The following is a 26,159-nucleotide window of genomic DNA, read 5'->3' on the forward strand; positions in this document are numbered from 1 at the left end:
ATCATAGCTTTTTATGTCAGATAACAGTTTTGACTGGATGTGATGCAGTTAATGTCAGAAGTGACTAGCAGGTTTGGAGAACCTATGTAGCAGGTTAGGAGAATTAGGTTAAGGTTAGGTAAAATGCAAAAAAAATCTTCCTGATGCGACTCCAACATGCAACTTTTGATATCACTTTGACATTAGCAGCATCACATCTAGCCACGACCATAAATAACCGGCCCGATTCCTCCTTGTCTCAGCTCAAGTGAGCTGAAATCTAATGCTGTATGAAAAAATGTATTAATTTCCAAGAGAGGAGTTAAGTCGTAGAAGAATGTAGCACTGGCTGTAGAACAGGCATTTTTATTTATTGAACATAATCCATTAATTGGAGGGTGTCACAACGTGATATAAAACGTATTGGCGAAATAAGTTATGAAAACATTAGATAAATTATATGTACATATTTAGATAATCTAAAAGTGGTCATTGCATATGTTAAGTTTTGGGGCTAGTTTCACTGCCATAGATTAAGGCTTGGATTTTATATATATTTTTTTATACTTTAATGTCAAGTGCAGTGAAATGTTGGCACAGTGCGCTTTGTTTGAATCCTGGCTTGAGTTTACTTGTGTAATAGATAACATTTAGTCCATATGTTGCTGGAGACGTGCAGGTAGCTCCTCCAGTGTCTTTAATCGATGCTGTGGGGGAACATCAGGGTATTTATTCCTGCCCTGTCTGTCCAGCAAGTACCCATGGAGGCCCAGTGACCGAGAGGTCACATAGTCATAGACATAATGGTCCCCAATGTGCGCTACACTCGCGGCTGTTACGCCACATTTCTCTAGTGCCTGGTGGAAGATTGCTGGGTTAGGCTTGGCTATACCGGCCTCCTCTGAGGTGAGCAGGAAGCTGAAGTGAGACAGTAGGCCACAGCCTCGTAGAATCCCCTCCAGGCGATTGTCAAAGTTGGACACCACACCCTGCTTCAGTCCCAGGGAGGATATGCTCTCCAGGGTCTTCGCTGAGTCTGGAAATACCTTAGGACGGAAGATACAGGCTATTAATTTCACAATGTGGCACAATTGTTCCAATTGATAGATATTGAGGATGGTTTACATTTAAACTATTTTAATGAATGCATGTAGGTATACAAGATCATTTTGCGCAATCATAATATCACATTTTTGGAGATGTTACATGAATTATACAACATACTGTAATGCTGATAGAAACAATTATTATAATCCCCTCACCTCCCAGTTATTAGGGCTGCAGAAGCCATGATACAAGTTGTGGGCCAGTGTGTCCAGTAGGGCTGCGTCCTGTACTCTACACTGGGCGAAGGTGTCCCGAACCACTCCCATCCACCAGGCCTTCCCTCCCAGGCCCTGGGCAGTACCGTAGTTGGGGTAGAGTTTGGAGTACTGGTGGAAGGACTGGCGGAAGGCAGCCTCCACCTCTGTAGGGTTAAGACTGAAACCTGCTGTTCGCTTGACCTCCTGGCAGTACTGCTCTCCGACAGAACTGCGCACCTTCAGCAGGGTGTCTTTCACATCCCACAGCACCCAGCGCAGTGGCACACGCATCACACCTGCCACAGAAATAGACACATCCACACGCATCTCATGTTGTAGATGTAGCTGAGATGGAGGAAATCAGGAAAAGTATGAAAAATGGGTAGTCTACTTTCACTGCATTGACAAAAAGAAAATTTGACGAAATAGCTAAGGCTGCAAAATAAAGCACAAAAAAGCTCTGGAAGGCACAAAGTCCAGATACTGTTTTATTTCTAACTGAATGATCCCACAGTGATAGATACTGACTTTTTTGTTAGTTGCTCAATGATAACACCACATAGTGGTGCCTGGAGAAGTGAGTATACTCTAATTGAGCAAAACATTTCCCAAATGGCCTGCCCGGTAAAAGAAAGATGCTCTGTGTGAAAATGTATGAGAAACAGTGACATACACTCTGAATGACCTACAATTATCTTTCACAGTCAGGCCAACCCATACTGTGCAGGTAGGCCTACTAGTGAAACAGATAAATGGAGGCTGTCAACAAAGCCAGAAATTTGCAGGTTTCTGATTGGTAAAAAATGTTTCTGGTTTTCGCTCTCTAAGTCACCATTTTTTAATAGAAAAAACAACTAAATAGGATGTTCTATGTCCATAACAATGCTTAAACCACATCAGGAGACCACTAAGGTCTGGGAATTGTATTTGTTGTTGTGTAGTTATCGTTTAATTTAAGTGGCAGGCACCTAGAACTGCTGTTTGGTTAGCAGTGTTTCTGAGATGTTGTTAACAAAACAAATGTCCACTGGATTGATGCAGATAATCATGATATCATTCTGCCAGGTAGGCAAAGACTACTTTATAGCTAGTTAACATTTTAAATTGAGAGTTTTTGGGAAAGCCTTTCCATCTACCAGAAGAAGGTTAGGTCTACCATTAGCATCGCTATATTTTTCCTTCCTTACGTTTTATTTCATGACATTATGAGGCATGTTTTGCCTTGCTTCATAGTAGCCTGTAGCCAAAATCCCACCATAGAAACATGGAGACAATTATTTTATAAAGACCTCAATGTTCTCCTGTTCTATTGGTTTACTTTAAACTTTATTTAATTGTCTAGCAGCCAAAGGTATGATCCTAGTCATATTAGCAACCCATGATAGTTTTAAGTTGTTGCATCTTTAGAGCTCCCTTCTTTCTAAAATTTCTAATGGATATTTCTATCTCTGTCTATGAAACTGCTTTCAGGTATGGGTGGAGCACATTTTAGAATTATTTTCCTGTAAATTGCATTTTGGAACATTCGCATGTAGGCCTGCACCGTGTGCACATTGCTGCACCTAAAATGTGAAGAAATAATAGTTAATCAACATTTTAAGCTAAACATTCTGATATGTTCCATCAACCTTATTAATTGATATGACATATACCTCCACTAGACCACTACACTAGGCTACTTTGATACGCATCGAGGGGATTAAGAAGTGAGTATACGCAATGCCCATTGAAAAATAAGTGGCTATACGGTGTATACCCTCCACTACACCACTGACAACACACATAGGGGCATGTGTACCGAGACTGCTTGCGTTACACGTGTTATTACATGCTGACGTTCGTCATGGTGTATACTTTTTAACCATGAAACAAATCAAATTTTATTTGTCATTTGTCAAATTATACTTCGTAAACAACATACTAACAGTGAAATGCTTACTTACGAGCCCTTTCCAACAATGCAGAGAATACAAATAAATAATAGAACAATTATAACAAGAAGAATAAATACACAATGAGTAACGATAAATTGGCTATATACACGGGGTACCAGTACCGAGTTGAGGTGCAAAGGTAGTTAGCGACACCGTGTGCTATGGGGGGTGATCAGGGACATAAGCCTAGGCAACCGTACCACCTGACATGATACCAACGCCTTACTAGCGTGTACGTGATGCCTGCATCGCGTATTAATGAAAGTCATAATGTGCATAGTTCATATTTATATTAATTAAATCTCAACCATAAATGTTAGAAACTTACAATTTTTCCCATGCAAGAAGACATTCCAACGTAGACACACTGAACTATAGTGTAGCCTACGGCTTGTGTATTTCCTGTTATCGCTAATGGCCTAGAAAAGATGATGCCCAATCTATAGATACTCTGTCTTTCCCTCAACACCTCATGGCATGTTATGTTATCTTATCTCGCTGTATACAGATCTAAATGTTGTTAGCCAGTCACAGACTGTGTTGTTACCAGTGCGACAGACAACCAAAAACAGTTGTGTCCACAGCTTTCAGAGTTCATAGGTGCTTTCAGGGATCCTTGGGATGTCCCTTCAGTCGAATAGAGCAGTTCATAGACTTTCCCAGAGGGTCTGTGCTAATCGGGATCCTTGGGATGTCCATCCCTCTTTTAAGTACAGAGGGAGCCCCTGAACAAGGCAGTTAACCCACTGTTCCTAGGCCATCATTGAAAATAAGAATTTGTTCTTAACCGACTTGCCTAGTTAAAAAGGTACAAAATAAAACAAAATAAAAAAGTATAATAATGTAAATTGGTCAAGTTTAGTGTTAGTATAAGGACGTCCCAAGGAATCCGGATTGCAGTGACCGTACATAAAGTGAGAGACTGGCACGGTATTTGAGAGCTCGGCGGGGACACATTCATTCATTCTTGTTTTTTTTTTTTTTACAAGCGACAGAAGCGATTTGAGTGTCTGCCCCAGATAGTTTCATTAGAAACTATGAAAATAATTACCAAGATTTACTTGATCCAATTGAGGAGTAAGTAGGCTATATTTAAGTTGTGATATCGTTAAGAAATACAGTGGGGAGAACAAGTTTTTGATAACCTGCAAAATCAGCAGTGTTTCCTACTTACAAAGCATGTAGAGGTCTGTAATTTTTATCATAGGTACACTTCAACTGTGAGAGACGGAATCTAAAACAAAAATCCAGAAAATCACATTGTATGATTTTTAAGTAATTAATTTGCATTTTATTGCATGACATAAGCATTTGATACAATATTTGGTACAGAAACCTTTGTTTGCAATTACAGAGATCATACATTTCCTGTAGTTCTTGACCAGGTTTGCACACACTGCAGCAGGGATTTTGGCCCACTCCTCCATACAGACCTTCTCCAGAACAGGCTTAATTCTGGCATGAATCACACCTCATAGTGTGCTGGCTAGCTAGCACAAAGTGTCACTCCCACCTCTCACCTGCTGTGTCCCGGAGTCCTCCTTAGGACTAGCTGGATAAACTGGCAGTGTCCTTCGCGCCAAAATTCTGAACAACAGCCCTCGGCATCGTTAACAGAACTGCAGGAAAACAGTGCCCATTGTCACCCCACCCCTTCTGTGGGTTTAATCGACGGCTGGCATCCAACGTTATTGTTCAATAACGCCACCTACTGTACTGGATCGCTTCTGCCTTCCCTAACCTAAAAATGTACTTATAGAAGTATAAAGAGGGGTTCCTGCAGATACAGGAATGCAGGCCGAAATTGCACCCTTCTCTTTCTCTAAGGCCTAAACACATCACTACTGAGGGCGCAAGACGAGCAAATAATCAGAGGCGCAAGCAGTAGTTTTCCAACGGAAATGCTGGTAATGTTAGCTAGCTAGTGTCGTAGTAGTGTGTCAATGGCAATAGCGGCTGTAGCAGCTGTTATTAGCTCCCATGTGGATGTTGTTGCTAATTTGTTAGCACCACCCTTTTAACTTTCAAACTTTGTTTACAAATGATAATCTGGTGAATGGCACTTTTTTTGCAGCTCACTTGATGTTTGCGATCTCTGAAAATAATGACTATGAGACATTGTTGCATTTAAACTTTAGATCACTGGTTAGTGTGATGGTCATAAAATAACTTTTGTTAATTTCATTTGGGAAATTAAATGGTTGTTCTTTTGTATTGTTATGATTTTCTGTCTCCGAGGCTCGGCCAGGCCTGTTTTCATTCCTCCTTCAGTAGAACTAGAATTTTCAGACTACAGAAGATATAATAAATGCTACTATGTTTTCTGTTATTTTCTTGATTTGAGTTTGATACAACGTATTGGAAGATTTTTGGTCCCGCTGAAGACTAGGGCCATAGTTACGGTTCGCCACTGATTTATAGGTAGGGATAAAGTGACTAAGCAACAGGATAAACAGTAGCAGCAGCATATATGACAACATCGGAGTTAAATGATATGTCAAGGAAGATAACCGAAGTGTGTATCGTACCTGATCACTCTCGACGCTACAATCACAGACAGAAGAAGGGTTAGTTACCAGTATATTTGCTACAATGCAACGAGAGGTATACTCTTACTGCCAGTCGGTCCTAGGGTGCAGCACTTCAAATATCACCACGGAATCTCTTGCACAGAAGGAAGGGTTCCATTTGAGTCCTGCACTCAAACATGTAGCCTACCGTGTAATGTTTGTTTTGTTAATCCTTTGCATAAATGTATTTTAATACTGAGGTTGGACAAAAAGTTACAGGACGTTCAAAATAGAGTGAATACATTCTAAATTGTGACAAATAACTGTGCTTGTGCTGCCATCTAATGTTGGGATAGCCCAATATGTGCTTACTCTTAATAAGAAGCCTGTCTTAAGGTTCAAGGACCTTGTATGTTATTTTAGAAGTAGACTGGCTCTGGCAGCAAAATATTCTATTTAAACGTGAATCGATTCTCAATTGCGATACGGTTCTAGAAACAGAAGCCCGTTACGTTCGTTCATATAACATCCAAATAATTTAACGCAAAATATACACTGTTTACCGGCTTTATCAGTTGCAGCCGACAGTATTTTTCAGTAACACGTTTCTGGTGGCCTTTTTCCATTACATACACAGGCGTTCAGAGCACGATAGATTGCTAAAAAGGTGTATCAATTTAACCTTTTGTTTTTTAAACTTATTGCGTGCTGATATGAAATATAAGGTCCTTGTGTTTCCAAAACTGTACTGCAAGCAATGCGTGTTAATGTTCAAAACAAGCGTCAGGGATCTTAACAAAACCCCAATACAGAAGACGCCTTCACCCAATCAATGACTTATGAGTAATGTAATGGAACTGAGTCATGATCAAGGGCTAATGTTGGGATGGCTCAAGCTACTTACTGGTGTTTCTTAGAACTAAGAATATGTATAAATTTATTAGCTCCCCCTATAGATTGAGATTATCACATAATTTGGTATATTATAATTTAAAAGAAAAGATATTGACTGATACAAACAGGTCATGCATTTTATATTGGCATAAAGAAAGCAGACATTGCACATGAAAATAAAAATTGGCTTTCCAACAGCCACATCTTCATTAGCCTAGGCTCCAGGCTTCGCACTCGTAGGTGAGGTGAAAGCCTGTGACAGAGGCTACATCTTCATTGACTAAAACCAGTATGTTTTGAGGCTGATGTAGCTTTCAAGGATACCTATTCCAAGGACATCAAGAGCCAAATGCTTTTGAGGTCAATACAGAGCGTAACCGGTGGGAATCACCAGTGACTGCTGCTTCTTCTGACATCTCCTGTCTCTGACTGGCTGTTCCTGTATCCTTCCCTGGCTGTGTGTGCTTGGCTTTGCTAGCCTTTCTGGAAGAGCGGTACTGTCTGATGGCCTGTATGACATCTGGGGAAGTCCAGTGTTGATGGGTCAAGGCGTGTTGTATGGTGAAGGGTCCGTCTCGAGTGCGGCGCACTCCCTTACATACAGCCGTGCTGCGGAGCTCCAAGCCCACTTCATGCAGGACTCTGCACAGGTACCGCTGTGTTTCATTCAAACACTGCACCTCTGTGAGAGCGAGAAAACTGGTTAATGAAATGTACAAAACTGAATTAGCAAGTTTCAAGTTGTATTAGTCGTATGTACGGGACATGCATGGTATACATTGTCCAACAAAATGCTTACTTGCAGGTTCCTTCTTGACAATGCAATAACAATATGAAATAGTAAAAAAATAAGAATATGAACAAAGTAAATGGCAGTAGAATAGAATTAACATTTGAGAAATATGTATAATACAGAAAGGCACAATTTATAGTACCATATTTACACATGTATTGGGTAAGGGGGAGGGGAGTGTATACATTGAATTGAGCACTGGGCAATTCCACGATAACAGATTTGATTTATAGTACAATATTTACACATGCATTAGGGAAAGAGGGTCAAGTGTATAAATTGAATTGAGCACTGGGCAGTTCCACGGTAACATAATAATGTATGTCAAACAAAAACCAATGATTGCAAAGTTAAACAAACCATACAACTATGCACAATAATTACTTTTAACAATTTATACTGTAGTTCTTGTGCATAGAGTTGTATGGTTTGTTTAACTTTGCAATCATTGGTTTGGCATACATTTTAAAGTGAAACATCAGTCTCAGTGTCACTCGGTCATCATGGAATTGCCCCACTATTCAAGAATACCGGATACATATCTAATGCAACAAGGTGTCTGTTGCAGTTCATCAGTTAGAAAGAGCCATGTGCCATGTTCTATTGCATGCGAGTGTGTCCCTGTGTCTTTGTGTATACTGGTACTGTGTGTGATCAAGTGTCTATCTAGCAGGGTGTTGTACAGTACAGGTGAAACTGGAGGTGGCAATACATTTACCCAAGGTAAAATGGGGTGGTTGGAAGTGTAATAAACGCAGGCCTGTCATAATAGGGGGAGACTTCCCATCGGGACGCAGTTCCCCCTTCACAGCCAGCTCATAGGCCCCCTGGGTGCTCATGTCCACCTTAGAGTACCTGCCAGAACAAACAGTTATCCTACACTGCTCCACACACTAGGTATAGCAAAAATAACAAATAAGCTTTCACTGGCACTGACAACAACTGACTGGCACTTATATCACAGCATTAGTTTGGTAAGTAATGGGGTTGAATTGGTACAGGTCTATGGGAATGCTCTAATTGCAATATACCTTGGTTCAGTGAGTAGATAAAGTAAGGTGAACAGAGAGGGATAAGAGGTGGACCACAGAACTAGAATGAATGGTGGACGTACGTGAGCAGGGCTTTCTGATTGGATCCTTGCATCATGGCCAGGACTCTCTCCAGCTTGTCCTGTGTGATGTGATCTGGAAGGCATGTCAAGGGTTGCTACACAGTCAAGATAATGTTTTTATAGATTCTGTGTTTATTTCAATAAGGTGAAAGGCAAAAAAATAAAGTGCTGCTGTACCTACCATATGTGGTCCTCTCTATGAGGCGGCCTGTGTGAGAGAAATTATCTGTGGCCATCCCCAATTCACCTTCCAATGTATAATCCTGAATAAATTATCGAAAGTTGAGCAAGAAATGCATCATGGCAATCTCAGCATTCTATCAGAACGATGCCATATGGATTTTCCACCTCCAATAAACTGTATGCTCTTTTACTTGTAACATAAATAGAGATGAACGCTTACTCTAGTGACATGAGATCTGTAGAGATCAGTCAGAGCCTTGTTTGCCTGGCCAACACCTAGAACTGAGGAGAAACAGATGCCATGATGATGTAATGATCAAACATGAAAACTTATATTGGTGCAGTAATGCAGGCCCGATGTGGTTCAAATGAGCATATCCCTCAGCAATATATATATTTTTTGTAATTTGGAGGACATGACAGAAAGTCACACCTAGAACTCCAGATGAGAATACGTCCAGGCGATGTCCCACTCCTACTCCTATGTGCTGGAACTCAGGTCCACTCACTGACAAGAAAACAGTAAGACCGTTATTGAATTCACACAAATCCAGCATCATTACGATATGGAGAGCCTCACCTTTAAAGTACATGTGAATGCACTTATAGGTTGTGTAAGGGACAGGTCATGAAAGACTTGGAAGTGATTGTACAGTGAACCTGAACATACCCAGAGGGTGATGAGCCAGAGCTGGGACAGAGGCTGCAGACAGGGTGAGCTCATTGGAACCCTCAGCCACAACAGTGGTGGGCTCAGCCAGGAACTGGACCCGCTGACGAGGGGCTGGAGGAGGGGCAGCATTTATCCCTTTGGAGAGAGATTGCATCAACATCATCATCGGTCCCGTCTGACTCAGTTAGTAGAGCATGGCGGTTGAAATGCCAGGTTGTGGGTTCGATTCCCAGGGGGACCAGGACGAATATTTTTGATGAAAATGTATGCTCTTGCTACTGGATAAGAGCGTCTGCTAAATGACTAGAAATGTAAGATGATTCTCTAATTTCCTTCAACTGCACTGCTGTGAATGAACTGGACATGTGACAGGAAATCCCTTGCTGGCATTTCTTGTCAAGTGGTAAACCCATTAGGTAACAGTAGTAACTCAACCATATAACGCTACTGCTAAACATTACCAGCTCTCTAAAATGTCGGGTAAACAATACTTTCCTGTGGATATTTTGTCTCAAATTACGAGCAGCTATTGTGCAAACCGCACAGACAACATGTAGAGTAAGTTTAAATGTAACGTTAATTTTATTCAACATTCTGGCTTGTAATGTACATTTACACGATTTTGCAGGCATTATTTCCAGGCTGAATATACCAATAATTGTGTACTACAGCCTGATTAATCAAACTACAATTAAGCAAGCAATTATCAAAATAACAACATGGGGGATTATGTTGCATTTGTAGTGCAAAAGTAGATGCTAGTGTCAGTAACGTTACAGTACCTTTGAGCAGGTTTGTCTCGACGGTATCCCGGACGAGTTTCCAGTGGACACCGGGGGGTTTGTAAATGGAAAACAATCCCTCTAGTTTATGAAACACGCGAACAGATGGCGTCGTCATGACGCTAGATCTAAACAAATATTGTCCAGCATTTGTTATCCATAAACGGTGTTAAATAACGCTGTACTTGGTCAAATTTCACATAAACGCAGTTCCAACCTGGCAATGTTTCACATCTCGGCAATGTCAACATGTGGAACTAATGCTCACGCGTAGATGTGACTTAGATATTCCAGAACACTGCCACCTAACGAGCTGGAGTAGTTACTTCACTTGCCTTGGCCACTTTAACAAATGTTTCCCATGCCAATAAAGCTCTTGAATTGAATTTAAATTGAATTGTATTTATTTAAACCTAAACCCAAATAAATAAATGTTAGAGTTAGAGTTGTCAAAATAATAGAATATAATAAAACTTTATTGTTAATCCAGGATGGACATTTTTCTTTGGCATCACCTTCCATTAAAAGGATCATATACACATACATTCTCACACCATACACACCAGTCATGTTGCATACACTAAAATCAGAGGACATTGATACATTCACTCACAACTGACTGCTGTCTCAACTGCACTGGATAGATATGTATATATACTGATACAATTTACTTTGCATTTTGTAGTCCAACTGCACAAGGAACGAATGTTTGAACACCTTCTTCTTGGCCATGGACATTCTGAAGCACCGGCCAGAGGGAAGCCTCTGTAGAGGGTGTAGAGGGTGGCAATGACAGCCAGTGCCCTCTTTTTGGTTGCCTTGTGGAACAGACTGCTCAAATGTGCCTGTGGTCGACCAATTACTTTTTACTATTCTGTTCAGTTTGCTTTTGCTCTTCACGCTCAGATTACCATATCAGACTGTCATGTTGAACGTGAGGATGCTCTCCACCAAGCTGCTGTACACACTCTCCAGAACATCCTGGCTGACCTCAATTTCCTGATTAAAAACAGGCGCTGGCTTGCTTTAAAAAAAATACAGTCTGCAAACTCAGCTTGTTATCAATTTGTGTTCCTAGGTATTTGACTAACCTCGACTAACCGGTGGTCCCGCACATTGACTCTGTACCATGTACCCCCTGTATATAGCCTCGCTATTTTTATTTTACTGTTGCTCTTTAATTATTTGTTACTTTTATTTATTATTTTTGTAATTGTATTTTTTAGGTATTTTTCTTAACTGCATTGTTGGTTAAGGGCTTGTAAGTAAGCATTTCACTGTTGTATTTGGCTCATGTGACAAATAAAATTTGACTTGATTTGAAACACTTAACCACATCCACTGGTTGGTCGTTCGGAGAGAGTGGTTGGGACATTGGCAAATTGTTGCCATTGATGATCAGATCCTTTGTCTTTTCCACATTGATGTGGAGGGCACTTGACCGGCACCATTTATGAAGATTGTTGGTCTGTTTAAATGAGCTGTCCCCATCTGACTTAGCATCTTTAAAAATAGCGTCCTACCAGAGCCATGTTATCCATGTACTTGAAAAGGGTCACATTATTTCCTTGGATCTTCATCTCATTAGTGTAGATAGAAAACAACAGCAGTGAAAGGACACACCTCTGGGGCGCCCCTGTGTTCAGGGTCAGTTCATCAGAGAGGGCCCCATTCATGAGGACCCTCTGTGGGCGGTAAGTTAAAAAGTCCTTGATCCGTTGACATTCAGGTCCAGTAGTCATTTCAGGAGTGTTTGTCTTTACATTGTATTGAAAGCTGAACTAAAATCAATAAATACATGTGTGTATATGATTTTGCATGTTGAAAGCCACCGTGTTTACCGAGGTCAGGATAGCATCCTCAGTCGTTTACAAAGGATGAACAGTCTGCACTTTTATTGTTCTCTCTTTTCCTTTCTCTTCCCGTCATTGCATTACGCCCTTCCCATGCTAGTCTTGGATTGCCTGTACAGAACCGCTGCTCCACTTTATCCTTGAAGTCCTTTTTAGCTTTCCCCATTTTGACCTGAATTCATTTTTTTCTCCTTTACAGCATCAGTATCTCCTTTCAGGAACGCATACTTCCTTTAATTGAGGCTCATTTTCAAGTCCTTAGACACCAGGGTTTGTTGTTCGGAAATACTCTGAATGTTTTTGTGTTAATGACAGTATCCTTACAGAACTGGATGTATGATGTGATGCTGTCTGTCAACTCGTGGGGATCCCTGCACGAGTCAAAGAACACCTTCCAGTCTGTGACATCAAAGCAATCATTGAGCTCCTCTCTACTCTCTGTCCATACCTGAATGGATTTCTCTACGGGTTTTTCGCGTTTCACCTGCTTGCCTGTATCTCGGTAGGAGATGAATAACGTTGGTATGATGGTATGATTTCCTGATCGGTGCTCTGCACACTGCCTTGTATGCGTCCTCTACCTTGACATAGCGCTGGTCCAGGATGCGAGTTGAGCGAGTTGGACATGCGACATAGTGTTGCAGAGTGGGGAGGTGCTAGCAGAGGGAGAGCGTATTAAAATCCACAAACACAAATGGCCCAAGTATTATCTACAAAGATACATAGCCTCCGGGCCCGCCTTATGATTTACAGTATGTGATGTTATTTTGATTCGATCTGCTCTAATAACAGCGTATCCATCAATGTTCACATCAATATTGTCCTGCTTGAGCCATGTTTCTGTAAAGCAGATAAAATAAAATAAAAATCCTCTTCAAATGTAGCCCTTGCCGCTAACTCATCCAGTCTATTATTTAGTGACCACACATTTGACAGGGTTATCACCGGGAGCAGGTGAAGGCTTCCCCGCCTCCATAGTCTGTTCCTAACACCATCTCTTGAGCCTCGCTTCTTAGTTTCCCTTTTTGACTTTGTAGAACAACCAATATTTAAGGCAATGCTGTTTTGAGAGTGTGAGCTTAGTCTCGGAAAGTGAGCAGAAACTCACAGGAGTAGGTGATGGTGGTTGATTTACTCACTGAATCCATACAACCCCCTGTAGTGATTGTAACGCTTTCTGCATATTATGGCGATTAGGATTAAGAAGGTCACACACCAAATGAAATCACATTTTATTTGTCACATACACATGGTTAGCAGATGTTATTCCAAGTGTAGCGAAATGCTTGTGCTTCTAGTTCGACAGTGCAGCAATATCTAACAAGTAATCTAACAATTCCACAACAACTACCTAATAAAGGAATGGAATAAGAATATATACATCTAAATATATTGATTAGTTATGACCGAGCTGCATAGGCAAAATGCAATAGATGGTATAAAATACAGTATATACTGTACATACAGTGGCGGTTCTAGCTTGTATGGCTCCCTTGGCGAACCCCCACTTCAGCCCCCCCCCCCCCCCCCCCCCTATTTTTATTCAGACGTTCGGAACAACATAAATAAATAATCATAACATTTAAAACTATATAAATATCAAAATATATACAAAAATAAGACTCATCAATGTCAAAAATAAGTAATAGAAACAAATTTGTGTTGATTTGGCACTCAAGCATCAATACATTACCCATCCCTAGGCTAGGCACTAGGCTACCCTGGCGGCAGGGTAGCCTAGTGGTTAGAGCGTTGGACTAGTAACCGAAAGGTTGCAAGTTCAAATCCCCGAGCTGACAAGGTACAAATCTGTCGTTCTGCACCTGAACAGGCAGTTAACCCACTGTTCCTAGGCCGTCATTGAAAATAAGAATTTGTTCTTAAGTGACTTGCCTAGTAAAATAAAAAAATAAAAAATCCCCCAAGAGTCAAGACTAAACCAATTCACCTTGGTGGTGTGCAGACTGGTTTTATATTATTCTTAACGATTTTACACAAACCAGAAAAAAATGCAACAATATGTCTGTGAAAATTTATGTTCACAGTATTATGAATGAATTGTGGTTTATTTGGTAGCATTTCGTAGTGTGACTAATTTACAAATTTCATTAGTACTGTACAAAGTTAGAAGTGCGCTATTTGATAGACTCCCCCACCTCTGGCTTCCAGTGGGGAGATCCGAGGTCAACCTACCCCCGCCCCCTTCCCATCTCGTACTTCTGAGTGGGAGACCTTCCCAGGCAGTAGCCTGCCGAGCTCACAAACTAGAATCAGGGCACCCACTCCGACAAGGTTAATTGATCCACAGTCCCACATGGTGACATGATATCATTGACGTGACGTGCAAATTAGCGATAGAAAATTGATTGCGCAAATGTCACCATTCCAAATGTTTTTGTGCGGGCGCCCCGTGCCGCCCCCGGGAAGATGCCGCACTGGGCGGCTGCCCATGTCGCGTATACCTAAATCCGCCACTGTAAACATATGAGATGAGTAAGGCAAGATATGTAAACATTATTAAAGTTGCATTATTAAAGTGACTAGTGATCCATTTATTAAAGAGAGTGTGTACAATCCACTTTCAAATTTGCGACACACTTGGATTGAGACAAAACAAAACAAATTTTAACGATATAACCAGGTGCTCAACTTTGGCTTTAGAAGTGTAGCATCGCTACAGCAATATTTGTGCTTAGCATATATGCATGTCCTGAAATGCGGTGTTATGGCTGAAGTCAGGTGCAGGAGAGCAGGGAGTATTGAACAAGCGCACACTTTATTATGGCAGGAGATAAAAATAACAGAAGATCGCAGCTTCTTAAAAAACCTCTAGCCCACAAGGCAAAAGTGCAAGGCGCAAATAATGTTCAATACAAGACACTGTAAATACCAAAATAAATAAACTGTGTGCAAAAGACACAGAAACATGAAACCCAGTCTGGCGCGTAATGATAATCATGTAAAACACGAAACAATTTCACACAAAGACATGGAGGGGAACAGAGGACTAAATACATGCAGTGTGATTAGGGAATGAAAACCAGGTGTGTATGGAACAAGACAAAACAAATGGAAATATGAAAAATGGAGCGGTGATGGCTAGAAAGCCGGTGACGTCAATCGCCGAACGCCGCCCGAACAAGGAGAGGGGCCGACTTCGGCGGAGTCGTGACATGCGGACTTTGTGTTTGGAATTAATTGTAAGTTCTTGTTTCTAAGCTGCAATGTTATTCACCAACCATTTTTTTGTTGTATTATTAATGTTTAAAAAAATGTTTAATCCAGTCTGATTAAACAGCTTACCCGACCGCTCAGAGTCTGCCGAATGGTCCTAAAGCACACCGTTGCCTCATTTTGTATCACATTCCAATTATAAAACTGGGGGGACAAAAATGGTATTTCAGAATGTGGGGGGTACATGTCCCCCCTGTCCCCAGTGAAAGTTGCACCCCCAGATATAACTATAAACAAAAAAACTATTCACGCAGGTGAGCTCAGGGTCTGGCTGTCACGCCCTGACCTTTTTTTTTATTTATTTTTTATTTCACCTTTATTTAACCAGGTAGGCTAGTTGAGAACAAGTTCTCATTTGCAACTGCGACCTGGCCAAGATAAAGCATAGCAGTGTGAACAGACAACAACACAGAGTTACACATGGAGTAAACAATAAACAAGTCAATAACATGGTAGAAAAAAAGAGAATCTATATACAATGTGTGCAAAAGGCATGAGGAGGTAGGCAATAAATCGAATAATTACAATTTAGCAGATTAACACTGGAGTGATAAATCATCAGATGATCATGTGCAAGTAGAGATACTGGTGTGCAAAAGAGCAGAAAAGTAAATAAATAAAAGCAGTATGGGGGGTGAGGTAGGTAAATTGGGTGGGCTATATACCGATGGACTATGTACAGCTGCAGCGATCGGTTAGCTGCTCGGATAGCAGATGTTTAAAGTTGTTGAGGGAGATAAAAGTCTCCAACTTCAGAGATTTTTGCAATTCGTTCCAGTCGCAGGCAGCAGAGAACTGGAAGAAAAGGCGTCCAAATGAGGTTTTGGCTTTAGGGATGATCAGTGAGATACACCTGCTGGAGCGCGTGCTACGGGTGGGTGTAGCCATCGTGACCAGTGAACTGAGATAAGGCGGCACTTTACCTAGCATAGCCTTGTAGATGACCTGGAGCCAGTGGGTCTGACGACGAACATGTAGCGAGGGCCAGCCGACTAGGGCATACAGGTCGCAGTGGTGGGTCGTATAAGGTGCTTTAGTAACAAAACGGATGGCACTGTGATAAACTGCATCCAGTTTGCTGAGTAGAGTATTGGAAGCTATTTTGTAGATGACATCGCCGAAGTCGAGGATCGGTAGGATAGTCAGTTTTACTAGGGTAAGTCTGGCGGCGTGAGTGAAGGAGGCTTTGTTGCGAAATAGAAAGCCGACTCTCGATTTGATTTTGGATTGGAGATGTTTGATATGAGTCTGGAAGGAGAGTTTGCAGTCTAGCCAGACACCTAGGTACTTGATGTCCACATATTCTAGGTCGGAACCGTCCAGGGTGGTGATGCTAGTCGGGCGTGCGGGTGCAGGCAGCGAACGGTTGAAAAGCATGCATTTGGTTTTACTAGCGTTTAAGAGCAGTTGGAGGCCACGGAAGGAGTGTTGTATGGCATTGAAGCTCGTTTGGAGGTTAGATAGCACAGTGTCCAAGGAAGGGCCAGAAGTATACAGAATGGTGTCGTCTGCGTAGAGGTGGATCAGGGAATCGCCCGCAGCAAGAGCAACATCATTGATATATACAGAGAAAAGAGTCGGCCCGAGAATTGAACCCTGTGGTACCCCCATAGAGACTGCCAGAGGACCGGACAACATGCCCTCCGATTTGACACACTGAACTCTGTCTGCAAAGTAGTTGGTGAACCAGGCAAGGCAGTCATTAGAAAAACCGAGGCTACTGAGTCTGCCGATAAGAATATGGTGATTGACAGATTCGAAAGCCTTGGCCAGGTCGATGAAGACGGCTGCACAGTACTGTCTTTTATCGATGGCGGTTATGATATCGTTTAGTACCTTGAGCGTGGCTGAGGTGCACCCGTGACCGGCTCGGAAACCGGATTGCACAGCGGAGAAGGTACGGTGGGATTCGAGATGGTCAGTGATCTGTTTGTTGACTTGGCTTTCGAAGACCTTAGATAGGCAGGGCAGGATGGATATAGGTCTGTAACAGTTTGGGTCCAGGGTGTCTCCCCCTTTGAAGAGGGGGATGACCGCGGCAGCTTTCCAATCCTTGGGGATCTCAGATGATACGAAGGAGAGGTTGAACAGGCTGGTAATAGGGGGTGCGACAATGGCGGCGGACAGTTTCAGAAATAGGGGGTCCAGATTGTCAAGCCCAGCTGATTTGTATGGGTCCAGGTTTTCCAGCTCTTTCAGAACATCTGCTATCTGGATTTGGGTAAAGGAGAAGCTGGGGAGGCTTGGGCGAGTAGCAGCGGGGGGGGCGGGGCTGTTGGCCAAGGTTGGAGTCGCCAGGAGGAAGGCATGGCCAGCCGTTGAGAAATGCTTGTTGAAGTTTTCGATTATCACGGATTTATCGGTGGTGACCGTGTTACCTAGCCTCAGTGCAGTGGGCAGCTGGGAGGAGGTGCTCTTGTTCTCCATGGACTTTACAGTATCCCATAACTTTTTGGAGTTAGAGCTACAGGATGCAAATTTCTGCTTGAAAAAGCTGGCCTTTGCTTTCCTGACTGACTGCGTGTATTGGTTCCTGACTTCCCTGAACAGTTGCATATCGCGGGGGCTCTTCGATGCTATTGCAGTTCGCCACAGGATGTTTTTGTGCTGGTCGAGGGCAGTCAGGTCTGGAGTGAATCAAGGGCTATATCTGTTCTTAGTTCTGCATTTTTTGAACGGAGCATGCTTGTCTAATATGGTGAGGAAGTAACTTTTAAAGAATGACCAGGCATCCTCAACTGACGGGATGAGGTCAATATCCTTCCAGGGTACCCGGGCCAGGTCGATTAGAAAGGCCTGCTCGCAGAAGTGTTTTAGGGAGCGTTTGACAGTGATGAGGGGTGGTCGTTTGACCGCGGACCCGTAGCGGATACAGGCAATGAGGCAGTGATCGCTGAGATCTTGATTGAAGACAGCAGAGGTGTATTTGGAGGGCAAGTTGGTCAGGATAATGTCTATTAGGGTGCCCATGTTTACGGATTTAGGGTTGTACCTGGTGGGTTCCTTGATGATTTGTGTGAGATTGAGGGCATCTAGCTTAGATTGTAGGACTGCCGGGGTGTTAAGCATATCCCAGTTTAGGTCACCTAACAGAACAAACTCTGAAGCTAGATGGGGAGCGATCAATTCACAGATGGTGTCCAGGGCACAGCTGGGAGCTAAGGGGGGTCGGTAGCAGGCGGCAACAGTGAGAGACTTATTTCTGGAGAGATTAATTTTTAAAATTAGAAGTTCGAACTGTTTGGGCATAGACCTGGAAAGTATGACAGAACTTTGCAGGCTATCTCTGCAGTAGATTGCAACTCCTCCCCCTTTGGCAGTTCTATCTTGACGGAAAGTGTTATAGTTGGGTATGGAAATCTCAGAATTTTTGGTGGCCTTTGTTAGGGTTTGTTTCTTACGTCCTTCTTTGTCAATCATTGGTTCATTGGTGAAATTAGCATTATGACAATATCTTTAATTAAATCATTCAAAAACCTTTATTAATGCAATTGCAGACAGAAGTTGACAAACAGGAACATAGCACGCATGTTTCTGAGTAAGTTCTGCATCAAACAAAAGGTCTCCAATGGTTTTATTAAACCCTAAGTCGCGCCCTGGTGATGTCATTGCCCTAAGTCGCGCCCTGGTGACGTCACTGCCTATATCACCATCCTCTACTCCTGGGACCAAAACCATGCCTACAAAGCTGTATAAACAGGGCCTTTATTGTTAGCTAAACACTTAGCAGTAAATGTCCCCTTCCCCAAAGTTGACCCATTGTGGAATGTTTACCTAGTCTTATCTCCTTCACTCCCCTGTTCTGTCTAAGGGCCTCTTTATAATGAGGCAGAGAGAAAGAACTAAAATACAAATGTAGAACAATACTAAACTTCTACAATGAATATATCTATTGTTAATCAGTAGTCTAAAACCCTATAACTGTAAGGAGGGAGGGGTCTTTTAACCCCTCCCCTTCTATTAATAAAACATAAGCATAATACATTATTCTAATACACCAAACATTTGGGTACAACCCTTTTTATGACCCCTAGGTGAACCCGACACCTTCCTAAGCCAGGATTGAGACACGGCAAGGACATCAGGGTTGGCAGAGTGTGCTAAAGCGGTGAGTAAGACAAACTTAGGGAGGAGGCTTCTGATGTTGACATGCATGAGGCCAAGGCTTTTTCGATCACAGAAGTCAACAAATGAGGGTGCCTGGGGACATGCAGGGCCTGGGTTTACCTCCACATCACCCGAGGAACAGAGGAGTAGTAGGATGAGGGTGCGGCTAAAGGCTATCAAAACTGGTCGCCTAGAGCGTTGGGGACAAGGAATAAAAGGAGCAGATTTATGGGCGTGGTAGAATAGATTCTGGGCATAATGTGCAGACAGGGGTATGGTGGGGCACGGGTACAGCGGAGGCAAGCCCAGGCACTGGGTCATGATAAGAGAGGTTGTATCTCTGGACATGCTGGTCTCAATGGGTGAGGTCACCGCATGTGTGGGAGGTGGGACAAAGGAGGTATCAGAGGTACGGAGAGTGGAACTACGGGGTCCATTGCAAACCAAAACAATGATAACTAGCCTGAACAACAGTATACAAGGCATATTGATATTTGAGAGAGACATACAGTAAGGCATAAAGTGATTGCAGGTCTTGATTGGGAGAGCTAGCTAAAACAACAGGTGAGATAACAGCAGCTAGTCAGCTAACACAGCAACAGCAGGTAAAAATGGCGACGACTAGGCAGAGAGGGTCGGATTAACTACACACAGAGCCTGAGTTAAAACACAGAGCCGACAGATAAAACACAAATAAACAGAATGGAGTACCGTGAATTAATGGACAGTCCGGCAGGCATCAGCTATGTAGCCAAGTGATCATAGTGTCCAGGGGGCAGCCGTAGATGGAGCAGGGAAGCCGCCACTACGCTAGCACGCGGCGTTTAAAGTTAGTAGCCCAGGGGGTGGTCTGCTCAGACGGAGGGGGTCTGCTCAGACGGAGGCCGGTTGAAGGCACAGCGGATGGGGTATTCGTCTGCAGACCAGACGTGGTCGTGTCGACAGAGAATCCAAGCCGGATGGCGATGGCGAAAGAGAGGTTGTAATTGTAGAATTGTGTTTGCTAACAGGTGCTAGCTTCGTGGCAGTGGCAATAGCTGCGCTAGCTGCGCTAGCTGCGCTAGCTGCAAGCTAGCTGTGAGGATCAGAAGTAGTGGCTCAGGGATTACGGCAGGAATCCGGCGTTGTTGTCGAGAGACAGTCCGATGCTGGTAAATTGGTGAGTAATATCCAGGCTAATAACAGGGCTGGTGTCTGTGCAGAAGGTAAAAGCTGCTAGCAGCGGCTAAAAATGACTAAATAGCTTGTAGCTGATTAGCTGGTTAGCTACTGGGGGTTCTTGAATGTGTTCCAAAGTTAAAAAATAATAGCGATTCCGTATCACATTGGGTGAGGTAGGTTACCGGAAGGTATAATCGAATTAAAAATCGAAAAGAGATAGAAAAAAAAATTAAAATATATACAAGAAATACGAAAAATACAAACGTACACGAGAGGATGAAACGAAACACGTCTACACTGCTACGCCATCTTGGATCCAAAAATAGTATTCTTTGTTTTCTTTATTATTTTGGTTAGGTCAGGGTGTGACGAGGGTGGTATGTGTGTTTTGTCTTGTCTAGGGTTTTTCTATGTCTAGGTGTGTGTCTAGTCTAGACATATGTAGGTCTATGGTGGCCTGGATTGGTTCCCAATCAGAGGCAGCTGTTTATCATTGTCTCTGATTGGGGATCCTATTTAGGTTGCCATTTTCCAGTTTGGTTTGTGGGTTATTGTCTATGTGAAGTTGCATGTCTGCACTCATTGTTTATAGCGTTCACGGTCGTTTTGTTTAGTGTTCTTCGTGTTCAGTCGTCTTCTATTAAAAATATATATTCACTTCACACTGCGCTTTGGTCTCCTCCCTACGACGTTCGTGACACTGGCAGCAGTGCCGTGCCCCCAATGTCTCTTTAATTAGAAACATTATAATAAAACACACAGAACACTCGATGCATAATTAGTACAAAAAAATATAAAGATGATACCACCTACCCTGTGTCCAGTGCTATATGTGACATTGTATCCACAAATATCAAACGGTATGCTTGTGTCAGAGTAGTCGACTCCACTAGCCTCCAGCACTAGCCTAATCATGGAGCTTCAGTGGTAATGTCCTGAGGAATTTCAGCAGCAAGTAATGTTATGTCATGTAAGGTCGCAAAAATCTGGTAACTTTCCCCAAATTCTCAGGGTTTCCAGAAATCCCAGTTATGGATTCCCAGTTTCGCAACACTAGTTCTGTGAAACTTCAGTGGTAGTGTTCTATGAGGCTTCAGGTAATGTCCTGAGATTTGGTGAATGATACAGACTTAGTGCAAATAGTTCTTAATTATTCATATGGGTATGAAGAAAGGAATCACCGATCACTCCATCTACAAAGCAATTTGTGTGTGTGTGTGACGTGCATGCATTACTAAGTGTATGCTTGTGCAAATTATCACGTTTTTTGTAATGCCGCACAATTGAATTGAGCATTGGTATTCTGTGAACTGATCTGTAATTATTGATTATTGATAGGTTTTATTCACACCTTGTCACGCCCTGACTTTAGTTATATTTGCTTTCTTTATTATTTGGTTAGGTCAGGGTGTGACAAGTGGTGGTTTGTTTAGTTTTTGTATTGTCTAGGGGTTTTTGTCTTTTCTAGGGGTTTTTGTTATCTATGGGGATTTTGTATTGTCTAGGGGTTGTAGGTTTATGGTGGCCTGAGTGGGTTCCCAATCAGAGAGAGCTGTTTATCGTTGTCTCTGATTGGGGAGCCTATTTAGGTTGCCATTTTCCAAGTTGGTTTGGTGGGTAGTTGTCCATGTTTAGTTGCCTGTGAGCACTACGTTGGCGGCACTGTTCGTTTGTTAAGTGTGCTTCGTTGAATTAAAAGATGTATTCCAATCGCGCTGCACCTTGGTCCACTCCTTTAAACGGCCGTGACACACCTAAACATTATAAATCCTAAATGTTAATTTATAATTGACTCTGATGGGTTGTAGTCTTTGTGTGGGAGGCACAGGCCAGAGGTAAGTTTTTGTAAGGGACTAATCAGGGAGCAAAAAGTGAGCGTGGAGAAAAGACATGGGAGAGAGTGCTCACACAGGTGCTCGGAGTCCAGAGAGCCATTGCCATAGCAACAAATGATGGGAATTTATTTATTTGTCAAGTTACGTAACATTGATATCTCCATACAACTTATATCGGAGTGTTTTCAGTGTAAAGTGAATTGTTGTCTGTGCCCTCTCTCACAGTGTGCTGTCTGTGCCACTTCTGCAGTGTGCTGTCTGTGCCTCCTCTTTCATAGTGTGCTTTCTGTGCCCCCTCTTTCACAGAGTGCTGTCTGTGCCCCAGCTTTTACAGTGTGCTGTCTGTGCCCCTGCTTTTACAGTGTGCTGTCTGTGCCCCTGCTTTTACAGTGTGCTGTCTGTGCCCCTGTTTTTACAGTGTGCTGTCTGTGCCCCTGTTTTTACAGTGTGCTGTCTGTGCCCCTGCTTTTACAGTGTGCTGTCTGTGCCTCCTCTACTACAGTTTGTTGTGTGGCCCATGAAGGCTGTCAAGATCACTGTCCTTGGCTCAGAAAACAAAGGTTTCATTCATCCCACTGACTTCTGAAACAACATGCAAAGCTCTGCGAAGCACACTATCAACAAACAGTATTATGTGATGAAACATTGCATATATGAATATATCAAAACTTTCACATATAACCCAACTCTTTTGAGAAACTACACAAACCAAACTATGGACACATGGGGAAAATGTATTAATAGTTTATTTGAAGTTGACAAGTTTTTTTTACAAAACGTTATATCCACCAATTTTTCTGTGTTTTTTCATTAGAAATTATTGCTTATGGGTAACTTCATGTCTGTCTAAAATATTACTGTTCTCAGATTTTGTATTCATAGACTTTAGATGTGTATGAACATTTGAAAATGCTATACATCCATTGTTTAGCTGGAATGGTTGTCTCAACTAGCTACACTAGATGACCAAAAGTATGTGGACACCTGCTTGTTGAACATCTCATTCCAAAATCATGGGCATTAATATGGAGTTGGTCCACCCCTTTGCTGCTATAACAGCCTCCACTCTTCTGGGAAGGCTTTCCGCTAGATGATGGAAAATTGCTGCGGGGACTTGCTTCCAAGAGCATTAGCGAGGTCGGCCACTGATGTTGGGCGACTAGGCCTGGATCGTAGTCGGTTTTCCAATTCACCCCAAAGGTGTTCAATGGGGTTGAGGGCAGGGCTCTGTGAAGGCCAGTCAAGTTCTTCCACAACGACCTCACTTTGTGTACTGAGGCATTGTCATGCTGAAACAGGAAAGGGCCTTCCCCAAACTGTTGCCACAAAGATGGAACACAGAATCGTCTAGAATGTCATTGTATGCTGTAGCGTTAAGATTTCTCTTCACTGGAACTACGGGGCCTAGCCCGAACCATGAAAAACAGCCCCTGACCATTATTCCTCCTCTACCACACTTTACAGTTGGAACTATGCATTGGGGCAGATAGCGTTCTCCTGGCAGAGAGAGCGTTTCCACTGCTCCAGAGTCCAATGGCGGCGAGCAACACACCACTCCAGCCGCTGCTTGGCATTGCACATGGTGATCTTAGGCTTGTGTGCAGTTGCTCGGCCATGGAAACCCATTTTATGAAGCTCCCGACGAACAGTTCTTGTGCTGACGTTGCTTCCAGAGGCAGTTTGGAACTTGGTAGTGAGTGTTGCAACTGAGGACAGACGATTTTTATGCGCTACGCGCTTCAGCATTTGGCGGTTCCGTTCTGTGAGCTTGTGTGGCCTACTATATATACAGAAGTATGTGGACACCCCTTCAAATGAGTGGATTTGGCTATTTTAGCCACACCCGTTGCTGACAGGTGTATAAATTCGAGCACACAGTCATGCACTCTCCATAGACAAACATTCATTATGATGAATGCACTTACTGTAAGTTGTTCTGGATAAGAGCTTCTGCTAAATGACAAAAATGTCAAATGTAAAAGTTTTTCATACAAATCTCATATTACTGTAATTCATTATTTAAAAATATACATATATATATATATATATATATATATATATATATATATATATATAAATATAGTACCAGTCAAAAGTTTGGACACACCTACTCATTCCAGGGTTTTTGTTTATTATAATAGTGATGACATCAAACTAGGAAATAACACATATGGTATCATGTAGTAACCAAAAAAGTGTTAAACAAATCAAAATACATTTGAGATTCTTTAAAGTATCCACCCCTTTGCCTTGATGACAGCGTTGCACACTCTTGGCATTCTCTCAACCAGCTTCATGAGGTAATCACCTGGAATGCATTTCAATTAACATTTGTGGAATTTCTTTCCTTCTTAATGCGTTTGAGCCAATCAGTTGTGTTGTGGCAAGGTAGGGTTGGTATTCAGAAGATAGCCCTATTTGGTAAAAGACAAAGTCCCTATTATGGCAAGAACAGCTCAAATAAGTAAAGAGAAACGACAGTCCATCATTACTTTAAGACATGAAGGTCAGTCAATATGGAAAATGCCAAGAACTTTGAAAGTTTCTTCAAGTGCAGTCGCAACAACCATCAAGCACAAAAACAATATTGATGTCACAAATATATAATTTGTACATTTCTTTATTAGTTATTTGTTACATTTGACTGTGTAAAACCTAGCAGTACTACTTATTTCTCTGAGAGTGAGGCGGATATAGTATTTTGCAAACAAACATGATTATTTGTCTGTCTGAAATGAAACCATCAATTGATAGATTTTAAACAAATACAGTGCCATCAAAGTATTCACACCCCTTGACTTTGAAATAAATCAAGGGATATGAATACTTTCTGAAATCTCTGTATAGGGGACAGATTGTAGTGACAGCAAGTCTTACTGTAAATGGATACTTACTGTAAAGGGAAGCCCTTTATCTACTTCCCCAGAGTCAGATGAACTAGCGTTAGCACAATAGCTGTTACCATTGATGTACTAGTCTCGCTTTGTCATACCTCCAAAATCACATCGTTCTCACGCCTCACTTGGAAGTCTGGGAAACTTTGTACTGCAAAAACGGGTTGAATGGTCCACTGGACCAATGTGGACCAAGATTTTGATTGGATGCTACATTTCAAGAAACCCTGCCCCTACAGGCAGTGTGTTATGTTTGTCACTGTTTTCCTTCCAGGTAGTTGTTGCCTATGCTCGTTTTCAAGTGCTAGTTTTCAAGTTATCAAGTGTGGCCAACAGTCTGTGATTGATATTTATTGAAATTGAAAGTGATATACGCTGGTAAAGTCAAACGTCACAACACGTTCTAAACCGCTCTGATGACAAACACTTTTTACCTTGTCTCCACTTGTCCACATGGCTGCGCTTCGCAAACCCTGAAAATATTGTGAGGATTGACCACTATTTTGTTTTTGAAAGGACACAAAAAACAGAGGCAGTGGGAAAAACTATTCAGGTAAATAAATACATTAAAAAAATGTTAAAATACAATATATTATTAGCTAGTTAGATAGCTGTAGGCCAGTAGGTCACTTTGTTGGCTAACTAAAATTAGCTGCTAGCTAGCCAGCTAGCTAACTGTACACACTGTTTAGCTAAGTGAATTAAATTGTTATTTATTGTTTTGCTCCTTTGCACCCCAGTATCTCCACTTGCACATTCATCTTCTGCACATCTATCACTCCAGTGTTTAATTGCTAAATTGTAATTACTTCACCACTATGGCCTATTTATTGCTTTTACCTCCCTAATCTTACCTAATTTGCACACACTGTATATAGATTTTTTTATATTGTGTTATTGACTGTACAT

General features: G+C 42.1%; 2 protein-coding genes across 4 annotated transcripts; both read right to left on the bottom strand.

The window, feature by feature from the left end:
* Window positions 1-301: 301 nt before the first annotated feature.
* hdhd3 (haloacid dehalogenase-like hydrolase domain containing 3) lies at window positions 302-6,624 on the bottom strand. Of its 3 annotated transcripts, none has more exons than XM_039016209.1 (3): window positions 5,746-6,624; window positions 1,242-1,579; window positions 302-1,025 (listed from the first exon to the last, which is right to left on the bottom strand). In XM_039016209.1, the coding sequence occupies exons 2-3, from the start codon at window positions 1,572-1,574 to the stop codon at window positions 630-632; spliced, it is 729 nt and encodes a 242-aa protein (XP_038872137.1). In that variant the 5' UTR covers window positions 1,575-1,579; window positions 5,746-6,624; the 3' UTR covers window positions 302-629. The 3 variants fall into 3 exon arrangements, with proteins under 3 accessions (XP_038872137.1, XP_038872135.1, XP_038872136.1); XM_039016207.1 differs by having other exon boundaries at window positions 1,242-1,628; XM_039016208.1 differs by lacking the exon at window positions 5,746-6,624 and adding an exon at window positions 4,392-4,439.
* Window positions 6,625-6,744: 120 nt separating this feature from the next.
* Window positions 6,745-10,422, bottom strand: trub2 (TruB pseudouridine (psi) synthase family member 2). The gene is made up of 8 exons (XM_039016206.1): window positions 10,167-10,422; window positions 9,382-9,519; window positions 9,145-9,219; window positions 8,932-8,993; window positions 8,710-8,791; window positions 8,529-8,601; window positions 8,133-8,269; window positions 6,745-7,303 (listed from the first exon to the last, which is right to left on the bottom strand). Exons 1-8 carry the CDS (start codon window positions 10,282-10,284, stop codon window positions 6,960-6,962), a joined length of 1,029 nt encoding a protein of 342 aa, XP_038872134.1. The 5' UTR covers window positions 10,285-10,422; the 3' UTR covers window positions 6,745-6,959.
* Between the last annotated feature and the right edge of the window lie 15,737 nt (window positions 10,423-26,159).

Source organism: Salvelinus namaycush, chromosome 20 (assembly GCF_016432855.1).
Source record: "Salvelinus namaycush isolate Seneca chromosome 20, SaNama_1.0, whole genome shotgun sequence".
Classification (NCBI taxonomy): Eukaryota; Metazoa; Chordata; class Actinopteri; order Salmoniformes; family Salmonidae; genus Salvelinus; species Salvelinus namaycush.

Bases quoted from the DNA above. Each gene is read 5' to 3' on its own strand.
- hdhd3 (XM_039016207.1), bottom strand. From the start codon at position 1,610: ATGCGTGTGGATGTGTCTATTTCTGTGGCAGGTGTGATGCGTGTGCCA. The intron at 1,026-1,241 runs GTGAGGGGATTA...TTCCGTCCTAAG, and splicing joins GCAGCCCTAATAACTGGGAG to GTATTTCCAGACTCAGCGAA.
- trub2 (XM_039016206.1), bottom strand. From the start codon at position 10,284: ATGACGACGCCATCTGTTCGCGTGTTTCATAAACTAGAGGGATTGTTT. The intron at 9,520-10,166 runs GTACTGTAACGT...CTCTCTCCAAAG, and splicing joins CGAGACAAACCTGCTCAAAG to GGATAAATGCTGCCCCTCCT. The intron at 8,270-8,528 runs GTACGTCCACCA...TTGTTCTGGCAG, and splicing joins AATCAGAAAGCCCTGCTCAC to GTACTCTAAGGTGGACATGA.